Source organism: Stegastes partitus, unplaced genomic scaffold (assembly GCF_000690725.1).
Source record: "Stegastes partitus isolate 25-593 unplaced genomic scaffold, Stegastes_partitus-1.0.2 Scaffold784, whole genome shotgun sequence".
NCBI lineage: Eukaryota > Metazoa > Chordata > Actinopteri > Pomacentridae > Stegastes > Stegastes partitus.
Window position 1 is genome coordinate 268925 of NW_007578515.1, and position 15703 is coordinate 284627.

A 15703-nucleotide genomic window follows, 5' to 3' on the forward strand; every position below is an offset into this window, starting at 1 on the left:
ACAGGAACAATCAAAACACCTAGAAACCGCTTCAAAAGATTACACTTTAGTTTCATCACAGCTCCGACTCATTTTATTCCAAACTAAATTAACCTTCAACCTTTTCCACAACTTGCCAGCATATCTTATCTTAGTCACAACTTTTCACACTTTACCCCACATAGAGTTCCTCGCTCCAAAGAGTTTCCAATCGATTTTGTTTTCTTTCTGCCCTGCAGCTCCACGTGACCATCAGCAAGACGTCGGTGAAGGTGGTGCTGGATTGTTCCGTCGTTGGAGAGAAGTCCGTCAGCGCAGCCGGTAACATCACCACCGACGGCGTGGAGGTCCTCGGAAGGATGGTTCGGTCCAGAGGCAGACGGGACAGCTCTGCTCCCGTCAGTATAAACACTTGACTGTAGGATAAATTCACACCAGTATGTATAGGATTCCCCCAGACATGTCGTTTCTAAAGGTTATCAACACAGCAGCATAGAGGAGGGCAGCAGCAGCAGCAGCATCTGCAGAATCGACTAAACTGTGACGTTAGTGCAACATTTCTGGCTTATTTCACAATCTTGTTCAAATATTTATTAGAATAAATGCTGTTGTGTTTTCTCTCACAGCGGGTCTCGCTCTGTGTTGTTAAGGAATAAATGAAATTAGCTTTAATCAAGTGATAATCATCTGGCTGTTAAAATTGCCCCTTTTTCACTGATTGCAATGATCAGTCAGCTATAGTTGTGTGTGTGTGTGTGTGTGTCTGTATATGTGTGTGTGTGTGTGTGTGTGTGTGTGTGTGTGTGTGTGAGAATAATTACGGTCGGTAAAATGGAAACCATAAATATCCACGACCATTTCTGCGAGTCACTCAGTGGGAGTTCATTTTATTTATTGCAAGTGGAAATGTGCGAAGTGCTTTACATATACTTTGTTAGCGGCGCATTACCCATTAAAGAGCACAGGCACTCAAGACAAGAAAAAAAAAACTTTTGGCAGACTCAGGCAGGGCGGAAGGTGAGATACCCTGGGCTTCTGGAAATGCTAAGCACAGCTATTAGTAAATTTATACTTCCGAGCTGCTCCAAAGACGATTATCAGCTAGAAAATGCTGCGTGATCGAGTTTTGTGAACGGAAAATCAAGAAAATGTGACAAATGTGACTTACTGGCCAGTGTAAAGGATGACTATTGATTCAAAAGAACACGGCAACCGTTCACTCTTTAGGAATTACAATGCGTGCGATGCAGATTTCCATTTATCACCAAACATTTTCCAATTAAACTGGACAATCAGTTGCCATTTGTTAGATATGAGGCAACTGGGGGCACTGGGCACTTTTACTTTGAGTTTAATTTAACTAATCTTTTGACGTCTAAATCAAGTTTTCTTCTACTTTTCACTAAACAGTGACCCTGTTGCTGGACTTAAAATAACAATATGCAGCAAATCCATAGACTGTATAAAAGATGGACGAAGCAACCAGCCCTGAAAAATGAACCCAACCCGGAAGTGTCAAAAACCTGCAATATCACTACGTCCACTAGCTGCTGGCTCCACAAAGCCCTGGCTCCCATAGACAGGAATTGGAAAAGAAGTGATCACAGATCATGAAATATCGCATTCCTACAGCTCAGGATTTTTTTTAAATTAGTTTTCATGGTCAAGTCCAGAGATCAGGTGGCCAATCTGAAAATAAATCAATACTGAATTTTTAAAAAATCGTCAACATTTTGCGGGGCAAGGAGCGTGGCTGGCTTGAATGACAGTCGGCAGCGACCATACAGACTAAGCGAGCAGAAGGCGGTAAATGTGGGCGGGGCAGAGAGGGCCCGCCTCTCAATCCATCTGACCAATCGCTGCTCCTATGGCTCCGCCCCCCTCCGACGTCACTGGCTCTAAAAATCCAAGATGTCAACCAGGAAGTAGCAAAACCCTGGCTTCATGTTCTCAGTGCAGAAACCAACGTCACGGTAGCTACGTCCATCTTTTATACAGTCTATGAGCAAATCCCTGCAGCATAAATAAAGTACTGATTAGACAGTAACAGAAAGAAAAACAAAACATCATCACAGTTTTCCACTTGCAGACAAAATCTCATCCAAGTCTGCAGTCGTGTGTTCGTGTCTGTCCAGTAGATTAAACAGCGTAATTTGGTCTAAGAGGGACTTTTCCACAGTTTAGGTTGTGTCTCTGATGTACTTATTGTTCATGTGTTAAGTTTAACACAGATCTTTGTTGACGGTCGGGATTCCGTCTATTTTCTGGATGGTTAGAATGTAAACGCTCCAAACTGCCCCTCTCATAAAATAAACAGCGTCCATCAGCAGGACTCCTCTGCAGGTTTGATGCTAAACGTAACCAGACATAAGCCCGTGACCTCATTTATAGTCTGAGGCGAGCGCAGCCTCCACAACATTCATTTTGTGTTTACTAAAGCTATCAGCCAGACTTTGTGTATCCATCTTCCAGCGCATTTCAGCCAAACAGTCTGTCTTCTGGTTTCTCGTTGACACAGAAACAACAAAATTACAAAATATGACGGCTGACATTCCATTTGTAATGTTGCTCTCTGTTAAATTTGGAGTTAACTGATAATATTCAAATTGCAGCATTAATGGGTGTTGCTCGGGTGTGTACTCATGCATGCATGTGTGTGTGTGTGTGTGTGTGTGTGTTTGCAGTTCCAGCTCCAGATGTTTGACATCATCTGCAGTACATCCTGGGCCAGCAGAGATAAGTGCTGTGAGCTGCCAGCATTGGTAAGATACTAACACATGTCTACACAAGAGCTGCACGATATTGGGAGACAAACGGACACAGTGGCATTTTGTTTCTCTGGCATATATATTGTGATGACAAAAAAAAAAAAAAACAGCTATAATTTACCAGTTGAGAGATGCAATCTGTGGCCAAAGTACTGCAGCCTTCACCGTCTTCCCCACATTGTCTGTTACACAGAGTCTCTCAAGCAGCCAACTTCTGCTGATGAGCTTCTCTAATCCCTGTTGGGATGTTCTAAATTATATGATCATTCAGGAGAAATGCAGTTTTGCAAACAGTGACTGTTCAGATGGAAGTCGTCATTAATAAAGTAGACAGTCTGTAGGTTTCTTCTGTCTGTCTTCACCACAAATCTGTCGTAGCTGCGTAATAATTTACTTGCAAAAACTCTGTTTCAACTTGTGCCTTGCATTTTTCATACATCTCTGGGACGGTAGCCTCAGAAGAACAGGTGTGTGACGGTGTTACACACTGCCTGTCAAGTAAACAGATCTTGTTTTTAAAACCCTGTTTTTTAACTGTGTTATTTTGCATCATGTCTGTCGTATGATGCAATGCTGGCAAAGAAAAACAGGAATCCATTGCTTTGGATGTCTCTCATATCTGCCTTTGCACTCGTCATACAGAACTTTGTGGTGCCAGTTTACTTTATTCATACCTTGAACCCTAAGAGAAGTTTAACTTCCAGGTTCTCTGTTCAATACCATAGATTAAAAAATGTTGCCTCCTGTCGTGGCAACAACTGATAGAGAAGCTAACAATAATCGATCAGATTTAAACAGCGCTTTTCTAACTCAAGGACGCTTTACACTGGCAAACATTCATTCACACACGTTCATTCTGGTGGTGGCAGCTATGATTGTAGCCACAGCTGCCCTGGGGCAAACTGACAGAGGCGTGGCTGCCATTCTGCCCCTACGGCCCCTCTGACCACCACCTCAAACAATCCATTCATACGCATTCACACCAGGCAAGATGGGTTAAGTGTCTTACCGAAGGACACGACGACCATGACGCAGGTTAAAAAAGGTCAAAAATTGAATTGAATTGAATTGAATTGAATTAAAGGGCGGAGTCGAACCGCCGACCTTCCGATCATTAACTGATTGGCTCTACCACCGGAGCCACAGCCGCCCAGAAGCTGATTTTAGTCGTCACCCTTTCTTTAGCTGAAATATTCAAATACAACTGACGTTGCATTTCTTTTTGCAAACAAGTCTTCCTCTTTAGAGTTTCTCTTCTGTTTCTGGTTCATCTTTGTTGTGCAGATGTGGCGGCTGCATGCCAACGAACTGTGTCTTTTAAATAAAGTTTTAAAAAGCTGTGTATGTCAAAGATAAGAGCTGTGTGAGGGTTTCTTTTGGTAACAGGCAGTAAACAAAGTTGTAGCATGATGTTATTGAGTTAATCTGCCTTATTTTGCACATTGCAACGTCGACACTGAAGCGATGCATCGTGCAGGCCGAGCCTTTACTTTCTCATTCGTGCACACATTAAAACATCATTTTCTACCTTTTCTCTCCTCTCGAGTGCATTACTTCATTTCTCTGAACATTACAACCTGAAATATCTCGACTGATAACTGTAGTTGCACTCAGACGGAATCATGATGAAGGCAGAAGCCAAAAGCCAAATTACTTCTTAAATTCATTTCATTTAATGTGATAGAAATTTGCCTAATGAGCTGCATAAAAGTAAGAAAAATAATTAATATGAAAGTCCAGCGGGACTGTGCCTTTATGCACACCAATTATCAATTAGTACCCTATTCATAAAACATAAAGCTAACAGATACATTCAGTTAATTACACACGTGTACAATGTGGTTAAAACCAGGATAATTAAGCATCTTCTCGTTATGTTCAGTTATTGTTGATGCTCTGAGACAATTTGTAGTGATTTCTGAGGCTGTGTTCAGTTTCATACGCCTGCAATTTGTCTATGAAGCTTCCTTTTGAAGAACAATATCAACCAGTGTAGATTTTAATTCATTTTTCATTCATAATTAAAAGCTTAATTCCTTATATGATGAATAATGTGCTTCTCTGTAAAAATAATACACATTTATTGCACGCTGAGCTCGACTGCTGCGCACCGACCAAAGAACTAAAAGTTATGCTGCGAGTTAATTGCAATGATCAAACCGCTGTAAGAGTAGTCAAGGGGACCAAACAAACACTGTGCTGTAAATGTAATAGAGCTCAGAAAAGTCGGCCGGACATGTTTTACTGCCTCTAGCTGTTTCACTCGAGGCACATTTACGTGAGATTTTGCTCGTGTCTGGTTGGAAGTGAACCTCGCGCTCTCTCTGCGTTGTGTTTCCAGAGAGTGGAGGAGCAGTGTCCCTCCATGCCTCACGCCTGCACCTGCTCCCAGGACAGCAAAGGACCTCCAGGACCCTCCGGACCCCCCGTAAGAACATTTAAACTCATTTATTCCTTCATGTGTGTGTGTTCTCTCATGCTCAACCCAGTAGAAGAACTGTGACTGTCTTTCTTAAGATGTTTCCTTCCCTCTCTGCTTACTTCCTACCTAGAAGCTGGTTTTCATACCTCAGTGCGCTTATTAATGCTTTCTAACTGCTGATTTTGCCTTTTCTCTTGTCAGTTAGTCTTTGAGTGAAAAAGAGCTCTCGACAGAAGTCACAAAAAAGTGTGCTGAAGTGTAGTAAATGTTAAAAATGCCGCTAAATGCTCAAGTCACACAGATGTTTCAGCAGCTAATTATAAAGTGAATGTTAAATGTGAAGTTTATTCAATATAAATCAGTTTGATTCAATGCAGTGCTTTTTTCTTAAGAGGCAATTTCAAGATGAGTCGACCTAGCAAACTTAAAAACACAAACAGTTTATGCACATATAAAAGCTATCTAAAGATAAGATAAGCCTTTATTAATCCCGCAGTGGGGACGCTTTGCATAAATGTGAAACATGATTGTAGTGGCCGTAAACAACCAATAGTTATTAACATCACAACGGACCACTGTGGTCTAAAAAGTCTTCGACGTTCTGGCAGCTTATTATACAGTGAATGTTAAGTGTGAAGTTAATTCAATTTAAATCAGTTCATTTCTTTTCCTCAGGTTGGCCAACCAAATATAAAAACACAAACAGCTGATTCACACAAACAGGCTACAGTGAGGAAATCTGGATAAATACACAGCATGATGATGTAAATTGTACCAGTTCAGACAGGACACTTTGTCAGATTTAACCATTTATTTGAGATCACATACATTTAGTTTGGCAGTGACTCTGCTCGTGATGCTCTGGAACGATCTGAACAAGCAGATAATCCCTGAGATCACAAACCCCCGCAGAGCCATGAATTTACAATTCACAATTTTTCGAATACAGTATGAACACGAGAACAGGAGACCAACTAAATAGTCTTCACTTCTAGATTACATAGTTCAAGGTACAATAATGAACCATCTGCAACCTACAATCCCACGATATGGGAAACAACTGGGGTTATATGAGATTGAACTGTTTTTAAAAGGTGGTGGTTGGGGAGGAGGAGGAGATTTGATGATCTGCAGAGGCTGGAGTAGCAGCGATGTGGTGAGCGTGAAGCGGGCAGAATGAATGAACGCTGCCTCAGTTATAAAGCAGCTAAGCGGGTGGGCTGGACTTTGGCGATGACGATTGGCCAGGAGGGGCCATGTGACCGCCTGACTCCGTGCCTGTCTGAACTAACGCGAAGCTCCATTTAATCCACGACCGTAACCAACCAACAGCATCACAAAGGACCGCCGTGTCCAAAAAGTCCCGGAAAAAGTTTCAGTAGCAAATGTTCAAAAAGCTAATAAATGCTAAAGTCACAAAGACGTGCTTATAATAAAGTGAATGTTAAGTGTCAATTAATTCAATTTAAATCAGTGCAATGCAATTCAGTGCTTTCCTTAGGGGGCAATTTTGAGGCAGGTTGACCCACCAAATATAAAAACACAAACATTTTATTCAGAGTTTAAGATCTAGATATAAGCCTTTATAAATCCCACAGTGGGGACATTTTGCCAAAATGTAAATCATACACAACCATCACCACAAAGTTTCCAACATCCCAAAAAGGACCATTGTGTCAAAACAACACACAAAAAAAGTTCATTTACAGTCAATTATTTGTCATCCCTGCGTTGTAAGGAGGCTTTTTGTCCACTGACCAGCTCAATACATTTTAGAATCTCCCTCTCAAGGAAAAAAGAAAAATCACAAATCTTTCTCTGTTGTCACTGAGGAGGCTGCATGTTAGAGAGAGTAATGATGTGCATGTTGAGCAGCCGCGGCAGCTTAAACCTGAAAGAACTTGTGAGATGAGAGCGAGTAAATGAGCTCATTTACAGCCCGAGACTTTTAGTCTTTATTCCATCTTCTTTTCTTTCCCCTCTTCTCTCTCCATCACTTTCGTTTTCTCTCCCTTCTTGTGTTTTCTCGCTCCGTCTTTGTCTGCGCCTCTGAATACTGAGGGGAGGAGAACAGAGGGCTGTAGCTCAACACCGGTGTAGTTTGAGAAAGTAATTATGGGCCCATTCCATTTATCACAGCTGATTACAATTCTACCAATTTTCCTCCCCCTGTCCAACAAGCCATATCTGCTTCTTCATCTGTAGCGTGTCCACGGGTCACTGGCCTCCCTTCTGTCTCTTTATTTTAGCCTTTAATGCTCCTTTTTCCAAAACAGAAGAATAGATTACAGTATTGGATTTGATCTGATTTTCTTGTCTTTTCACTTGTTTTAGAAAAAAAAAATGGGCATATTAAAGAGGCTGAAGAACTTTTCAGAGAGCAGACAGCAACACTTGTGTGCATTATTAATAGCTGTTGTCTGGCTGTGTCTGTTCCTGCTGGTTTTCAACACGCCTTTAATTAAAAGCCAACCTCCATCCCACAGTTCTCTCTAATTTCAGATTGATTTCTACATGGCTTTTTGTTTCAAAGTTCCTGGAGAAAGTTGTTTTCCATCAACTCCAATCCATTTTAAAAGAAAATGCTGTTTTTCAGCCAGATTTTTAGGAACATCAGAACACCTCGCCTGCACTTTTAATCATCTCTTACTTCATACTAATACCCATAGAACCAAACTGCATTCTTTATGCATTTTTTTTTTTTGAAAGAAACATAATTTTATTTAGAAACAAACACAGTTTTGCTCCTGTGATGTACGAGGAAAGGTTTTAGTTCAAAAGAGCCACGAGGTCCACATAAGGAGGTAATAATCGTGGTACTTGTCAGCGAGGTTGAAGCAAACCAGAAAGTTTAGTTTGGTGCCTGAAATGTTGGGATAAGCAGTGAAAGAAAAAATGCTGCATGGGACAAGATAACCACTGCAGTTATTTCTGTTGGTCAGAGGAGAGATCGCCGGCAAAAAAATGGTTTGACGTTAAGCTCAGCGCCAAAAAACGCGTCACAGCCCAGTAAAGAGAAATGATGCAACTAGAGGAGGACGAATTAATACCCAACGTTCACCCAGCGGATACCCCTGATCACTACAGATGACATGTTGTAATAACCAAACTAAGTCCAGCTGAAACATCTCCACACTCTGACACTCACCAATAAGCCAGCCGTCTTCCTGCTTGGAGACCCACAGAGCTGTTCTGCTCAATGAATGAGTCGTGTTCCTCCAAGCCGCTGGGCAACAACGTTTGATAGCGACAAATGTGCATCGCAAATTATCAGTACGTTGATTGAATGAAACCCTTTTAACAAAATTAAGCTCATTTAGTGATGCTGCTTTGATTGTGATGTGGGTGCAGTCTATGGCTCCACTTGGGAATCCAGCGACGGCGTTAAGTCCCCGTTTGATTTGGGCTCATCGGTGATGGCTGTACGGGAGCTGGATGTAGGCTGGAGCCAGGGGAGTTATGGCGTCCAACACTGCCGGCTTGATCCTGCTCAGTAGTGGCTGGAAACGCCGCATATGTCTCCAACCTCACGCTGGAATGTGTCGGTGGTCAAAATCCCAGAATGCTTTCTATTTGTAGTTTCACTGTTCTACCGCTAGATTATGTGCCTACGCATGGTCAGAGGTGTGCATATGTTTACGTACATTCCTAAGTACAAGTACATTTATCATCAGTGTGTACGCACATATCTGTGCATATGACAAATGAGGCCCCTGGAATCTTGCAGGCTCATTGATATCTACATATGCTATTTAATGGTACAACTCTGCTTTGATAGAATAATGCACATCAGTTATATGATGGTGCAAATTTGGGCAAAAAAATGTCCATGTTTCTGTCTACTGCCATATTCCACCAAGCATAAAACCTTTATTTTTCACCCTAAGATGCATTTCCCCCCCCCCCCTGTGATTAATAGGAGCTTTAAAAATGTTGAGTATGGTGCTAGTCAGAAGCATCCTTTATGAGAAAAAAATGATTGAATTACAAGTTTTGCATTTATGGCCTTACTGGAATAAAACCCTAAATGTCCATACAGTTTCACCATAAAGACGAGGTTACAATCTTCAGAGCCGCTGACCTGCAGGACGCTCTGAGTGACAACTTCTGTGTATCTACAATAAGCCCTTTATAAAACCTGACCTGTGACAACTATGTTGACAAGGAAATAAATGCAGCTAGCTTCTTCCAGCTGAGGGTTCTTCAAAGGTCAAGCGTTTTCTCACCTTAACTAACTTCTAGAAGTTGCTCCACACCTTTATCTCATCCAGGCTCAGCTGCAGCAGCCTTTACTCAGCCTGTCTCTGCTTTCTTGCCTGCAGCTGGACCGAAATGCTGCAGCTCGACTGCTAATAGGAAAACGCATGCAAGACCACATTTCAGCTATATTGGCTCCTTTGCACTGGCTCCCAGTTAGAATTGGAATTGATTTTTCAGATCTTGTTGTTTGTTTTTAAGTCATTAAACGGGTTCGCGTCTCCTTACCTCTCTGATCTTTTAATTCTGCACAATCCCACGAGATCACTGAGGTCTGCCGACTGGTTCAGGTCCAGGTCTATATTAAAACCCAGAGGAGATCAGGGCTTTGCAGTAGCTGCTCCTAAACTGTGGAGGCCACCAACACTGGACATTTGAAACCCCATTCAAAAAACCTATTTTTATTCCATGGCATTTTAGATTTTTAGATATCAAGGTTTCACCTGTGCTGTTTTTACCGATTTATTGTTTTTTCTGTTGTTCTTCTTGCTCTACAGCACTTTAGTCAACATCTGTTCCTCCTAAACTGACTTGATTTGACAATTCTATTGTTCTCTGTCATGTTTTCTCTGCACAATATCTGTCGCCTCCATCTGTCTCCTCTCCTTTTGAAAGCGGAGATCAATATAGCATAGCAAATAGCTTAGCTTTCAGCTTTTCATTGTTTTTCTCTTCCTCCTTTTTTTTTTTCTCTTACCTTACTGTCATCCCAGAGCTCGAGGCTCTTCTCTCGTTTTATTATCACATTATGCCTCTCTGCGCCAGTGTCTGTCGCTCTGTCTGTGTCTGTTAATCTCTCTGGCATTGAATGGGCTTCTTAAATCACATTTTAACTGCAGCATATGGGCGTAGATGAACGGTTTAATGGCAAAATCATAGCAGCTTTTGTGCTAAAACTGCACACTCAAGTCAGTGGGATTTGGAGGGAGAATGAAAAGGCAGTGCCATTCCCCTCGTTAAAACAATATAATGGTTGTTACACTACAACAAATGTGCGTGTTATCCCCAGTGGAAGACAGGCTTCCTACTGACAGGAAAACTTTCAGGATCCTAGCAGACAGAGTTTTACTACAAACAGTGGATGTGTACTGAGGTTGTTGCTGTTGTGCTGCTGCGTCTTTGGTCACTGTGAAACCAGAAAGTGTGAATAACGGATCTGTGGGGGAAAACCTCATGCAGCAAACTGCCATGACAAGACACCTGGAAGGCAAATAAGACATCAAACACAGATTAAAGCTCAACAAGTTCACATCCAGTCGTCTCAGGTCGAGTCGTATTTATTGCTGTGAGGTGATGCACATATGGAATGAAACCACATGACTTGACCTTTCCATCAGGACTAAACTAAAAAATAAATTAGAATTTATATCAAATTAAGCTGTGCATCCATCTCCACACCTGTTAGTACTACTTGGATTACTCACAAAGTTGTCATTGCATAGATATGTTAATAACCAGATATCAATGCAGTGCAAATGTTATTATTGCTTCACTATAAAGAGCTTTTTTTTTTTTTTTTTAGCTCTGCTTGTTAAATATTTGTACATACTGATGGAAAAATAATCTTCCCCCATTTTCACACTCCTGCTTCTCAGTTCAATAAGTCACAAGGTCTCCAGTGTGTCATATAACGTCGGCCTGCTTCACATCAACATAACAAGCACAACTCGGCCTTTACAGTGATGCTAGTTTTTTCTCTGTGCAGCGAGTGATCTCATTTTTTTTTACAGCCAATTTCACTGCTGCATCGTCTCCAACATACCTCTGACATTGCATTCCGCTTGTATGAGAAACAAACACAAAATAATGGATTTGCTTTCATTGCAATCAATAAAAAGTTGTGATGAAAAAGACGAGTGCTTGAAGGAAGCAGTGCAGCTCCACTCTGGAGGGCCTCCACCTTCTTTTTAGGTGGGATGGACAAACATTTGTCTACTTTTTCATCTCTGCAAGCAGGCTACCATATGTGAACACTTAAAGAATGACATTCATTTACGTAGGCGCTAAGAGCATATTTTCAGTCGTAGAGTATCGCACCATCGTGGTTTTAATATTGCCAGATTCCAATCAATCTCCCCTAAACAACAGCACACATAAAATAAATATTAATCAACAAATAAATAGAACTTAAGCTTGCTTATCTGGGATCCAGGAAATCTGATTTGTTGGATTCTCATTTATATTTTTGTAGCGTCACAACTTTAGCTAATCTGCATAATTAATGCTGTAGGGTCTTAGCCTTAATATTTATACTAGTTAGGTTAAGTTGTGTCATTTATAAAACTGTAGGGTCTTAGCCTTAATGTTGATACTAGTTAGGTTAAGTTGTGTCATTTATAAAACTGTAGGGTCTTAGCCTTAATGTTGATACTAGTTAGGCTAAGTTGTGTCATTTATAAAACTGTAAAGTCTCAGCCTTAATGTTGATACTCGTTAGGTTAAGTTGTGTCATTTATAACACACAAAAAATGGATAATAAAAAAAGCACTATGACTTTCTTAATCCCAATTTTTACACTTGTTAAGTTCACTCATAATGCCAATCATAAACTTGTAAAAACCTAAAAAAAATGTTATGATATTGTGTTCTTCCTTGAAATAAAGAATTCAAAACACGAGATACATGGTGTTGGCTAGCTCTAACAATGATCACAATTAGAGATTAAAAGCAAAGGCACTGAATTCACTCAGTCAATAGCTGAGGGCCAGTAAGCTGTTGCAGTTCACCTTTGTTTAAAATCAAAACATTCCTTCACTGAAGATGAATTCTTCTAAAGTTTTCGTAATAAATTGAATAAGTTTATCTATTGTGTAACTCACACAGACGAGACGCCACGCTTTTTTGTTGTTGTTGTTGTTGTTTTTTTATCTCCACTACGCACAATGACGGAGGTAATCATTCAAAACAATGTTGCTTCTCCCTGAGAGTAATTTCTGTGTTTGCTTTCACCGTCAGATTTGTGTCTTTTCCTGTCTCGCACAGCAGCAGACCTCTTCGCTTTTCTATGTCTCAAACAGTATTGATTGCCTCAAGTGAATTGCAATCTGTGCCGCCTGATCCGGCACCGACGCAGCTCAATACCGAACATCAGTCAACAATCAATCCGACGTTAGTGGGAACCAGACATGCTCAGCTCCGCCTGTTAAAACCGAACATGCTGTTTTAGATCCAAGTATTATTTGGAAAACGTAAATTTGCTGTTTGCATCAAATTGCTTGGTTAAAGCATAATAGTTTTCCATTCCATAGAAAAAAAAGCAGACATAATTATTTGGATTGCTGCTGTTGGGCATTAATTTTAGTTTCTCTGCAGGTTCTGCTGAGCTTCAAACTCACATTATTTGGAAGGATCCATTAAAAACAAAAGAGACAAATTGCTGAATTGAAGAGCGTGATCAATCATCTTTTGTTTTTTTCCTTGCCAAATGTTAATTAGAAAGGCACAGTTGTTGTATTAGTTCTGTAAAAGAACATTTTATGAGCAGAATCTGCCTTTTGAATGCTGACATGTTTCAATACCTTTTCCAAGACTATTTAAAGTCCAACATACATATTGAAAGAGTCATTTATCACTGTGTTCATCTTCTCTCTGCACACTGGCAAGTTCTTAAGTGACAAATTCCACCTTGTTTTGTGCAAAAATGCAGTTCGGCTCAGCTGTCTGCATTCTGTGGGCATCTTCATATTGGCCGTCATCTTCAGGTTCTTTATTATTGGCTTTTTGTGCACAACAAACATTCTCCATCTACCATGAAGTAGGAATGTGTAGTCCACCTTGCAAACTTTAAATGTAGTTTAAAAATAGTTTCACCGACAGATATTAAACTAAGGTGAGGTCATTATTGTGCATATGTGTTTTGTTCTGTCGTTGTTTTTGCCTAAACCCAGTTGTGAAAGGGTTCCCTATGAGAAAGTATAACAAGCTGAAGCTTCAGCTGACACCTTTTAGGTTATTTTTTCATTTGTTCTCATTTAATGTCTTATTGTTATTCATTTCTATGAGCTTTGTAAAATTGTTAATAAGGTCTAGAAAAACACTCACTACTACCACTGTTCCTCCACAGCTAGAAAACAGTCTGTCCAGGGAAAAACAAAAAGGGAATATTGTACTAAAACGCCGTAAAATTGGAAGACACTCTTCTAATTTGGATAACTAAGACTTCTGAGGCATTACATTGGCTTTGGTTTCATTCTGACTCAGTTCTGGGAAGAATCATTAAGGTGTCCATGTGGATTTCACACTAAAATTAAAACAAAAACTGTCAAAACCTGAAATCAACATGTAAAGAAATTCTTTTAGTGACCACAGGTGTTGAAAAATACCAGAAAAAAATGGTGGCTGCACATGCTGAAGGTGTTTCACTGCATGCATTTTTAATTTGTTCTCATTTCTCTGCTTCTGTCTGCTCTGCAGTTCAGCCCAGTTTAGCTGAAAAGTTCAGACTTTTCTATCACGTGACTGTTGGTCACAGCTGAGTCATTCACAGTCTGATGGTTGTGTTGAGGGGTGTAGAGTTTTTCTGGTTAGAGCAAGCAATTTATTTTTGGCCGTTTTTAAAAGAGATATCAATTTTAAGGTAAAGAGTCCTGATAAAATGGCACGTCACTGATGATTAGTTCAAGGACCATCAGAAAATGTTAAATCGGACGACTCTTAGTGTTTCTACAGTTTGTGGCTCTGATAAATGGGGTAATTTAGGTGTTTTTTTTTTCTTTTTAAAGATAACATGCCTTTCAAACCTTCCTGCTGTTTTAGGGGTTCAGAGGATTGACATCAGTTTTAGGTGCTTAATGGATTTCAACCAATACCAATAAATGTTGTGTTCAGTCAGGGCGACAGATTTGCTCGGTAAGCTGTTTTATTCAGATCTTATGAAACGGAGGGAGCTAATGACTCCTGAGCGGTGACGCAAACCAGCAAACTTCAGACTTTGCTCAGCAGTTTGGTAGGTTTTGAGTTTTCATTGGTTTGAATTAAGAAAAAAAAGAAAATGACACCAGTAAACGGTAAAACAAGAAAACAAACTCATGCTATACAATCCATGGTGACCTCTTGTTTCACCACATCTGCATGTCTCCTCTCGTCGTCCTCCCCTCCTGTCCCCTCTGGCTAAACACTTTAGGAACTACCTAGTTGCCCCTCGGTTCCCAGGGGAGGCCTATTTAAGCAAACACAGGAAGAGGATATGTCCCAAATGGGCCAATGATTAGCAGATGTGTGGTGTTTGTCCCCGGATAAACCTCGGGGCTGGAGGGGTCAGCCCGAGGTTTACAGCTCCAGTCCCCCGCTGTTAGTCACAGATGCAGAGTAATAAAATAGGAGCTCAAAGGGGCAGTTTACAGCAGCCATCAGCGCTGGCCTCCACCCAACATATTCATAATCCATAATCCAAGACATGTGGAGCTCCACTTTTATGAGACTTTTCAACATGCACCCCAATTTTCATGTTTGAGTTTAAGGTATTTTGTAGCAGCTTGCGTCTCGGCTCTTATTCTTTTTATAGGCGCATTACAAACGTTCGCCGTGTTCGATTGTAACAGCATGTTTTCGGTCTGTGTTTCAGGGCGGTCCGGGCATAAGAGGAGCCAGAGGAGACCGAGGAGAGCCAGGAGTGATGGTTTGTAAAAAGCACTTAAATCCTCATGCCGCTTTATTCTTCATGAGTTGTATTTTTCACGTGGTGGAGGCGCCGTGATGTAGCATGGTCCAGGCCGGGGGAAGTAGAGTCACCCTAGGAGCCGTCGAGACTGGACTGAACCAGGCAAAAACTTTGGTGCTCGCTGTGGCAAGAAGCAAGTGTGAAATATTGCGGGTATGGCTGTCAGCATCAACCAGGAGAGCTAGCATAATTTTCATGAATTTATGAATAAAATGAACCTTGAAAAATCAATATTTCTCGGATGAGACCTCAATCGTAACCCTTGGAGCAGGGCCTCATGATTCCACCAGTCAGAGTTCAGTCAGACTGAACTAACTTCACAATGAGCACATCTCACCCCAATCAATAGAAGTAACGGGCAGCCTGCAAGCCTCGTTTGTTCATTTTGCTCGTAATCTGCACTTGCTGGTCTTCGTCTTTACATCGAAGGACAAAACGTGCATATTCCCTGTATAACAATTAAAAAAAAGTCCCTGGAAAGGCTGGATGTGAAGGATCTTTGGCCTAAAAGGAGCTCATATTAGTTTTCTTCTTTTTGGCTCCAGGCTTCAACCAGGCTCTGATCGCCACTATCCTGCCTTCAAAACATAGTATTCCAACAAATCCTGTCGTGGACTA

At 40.9% G+C, this 15703-nt stretch overlaps 1 protein-coding gene across 1 annotated transcript in view; it reads left to right on the plus strand.

Annotated features, from left to right (window-relative positions):
* The window catches only part of col14a1a (collagen, type XIV, alpha 1a), a gene marked incomplete at its 3' end in the record, with an annotated part of 185450 nt that overhangs the window by 140324 nt on the left and 29423 nt on the right, over positions 1–15703 (plus strand). Inside the window, exons 34-37 of the mRNA XM_008292091.1 lie at positions 219–377; positions 2664–2741; positions 5089–5175; positions 14990–15043. Coding sequence (XP_008290313.1) covers positions 219–377; positions 2664–2741; positions 5089–5175; positions 14990–15043 — 378 coding nt within the window. The remainder of the gene's footprint in view (positions 1–218; positions 378–2663; positions 2742–5088; positions 5176–14989; positions 15044–15703) is intronic.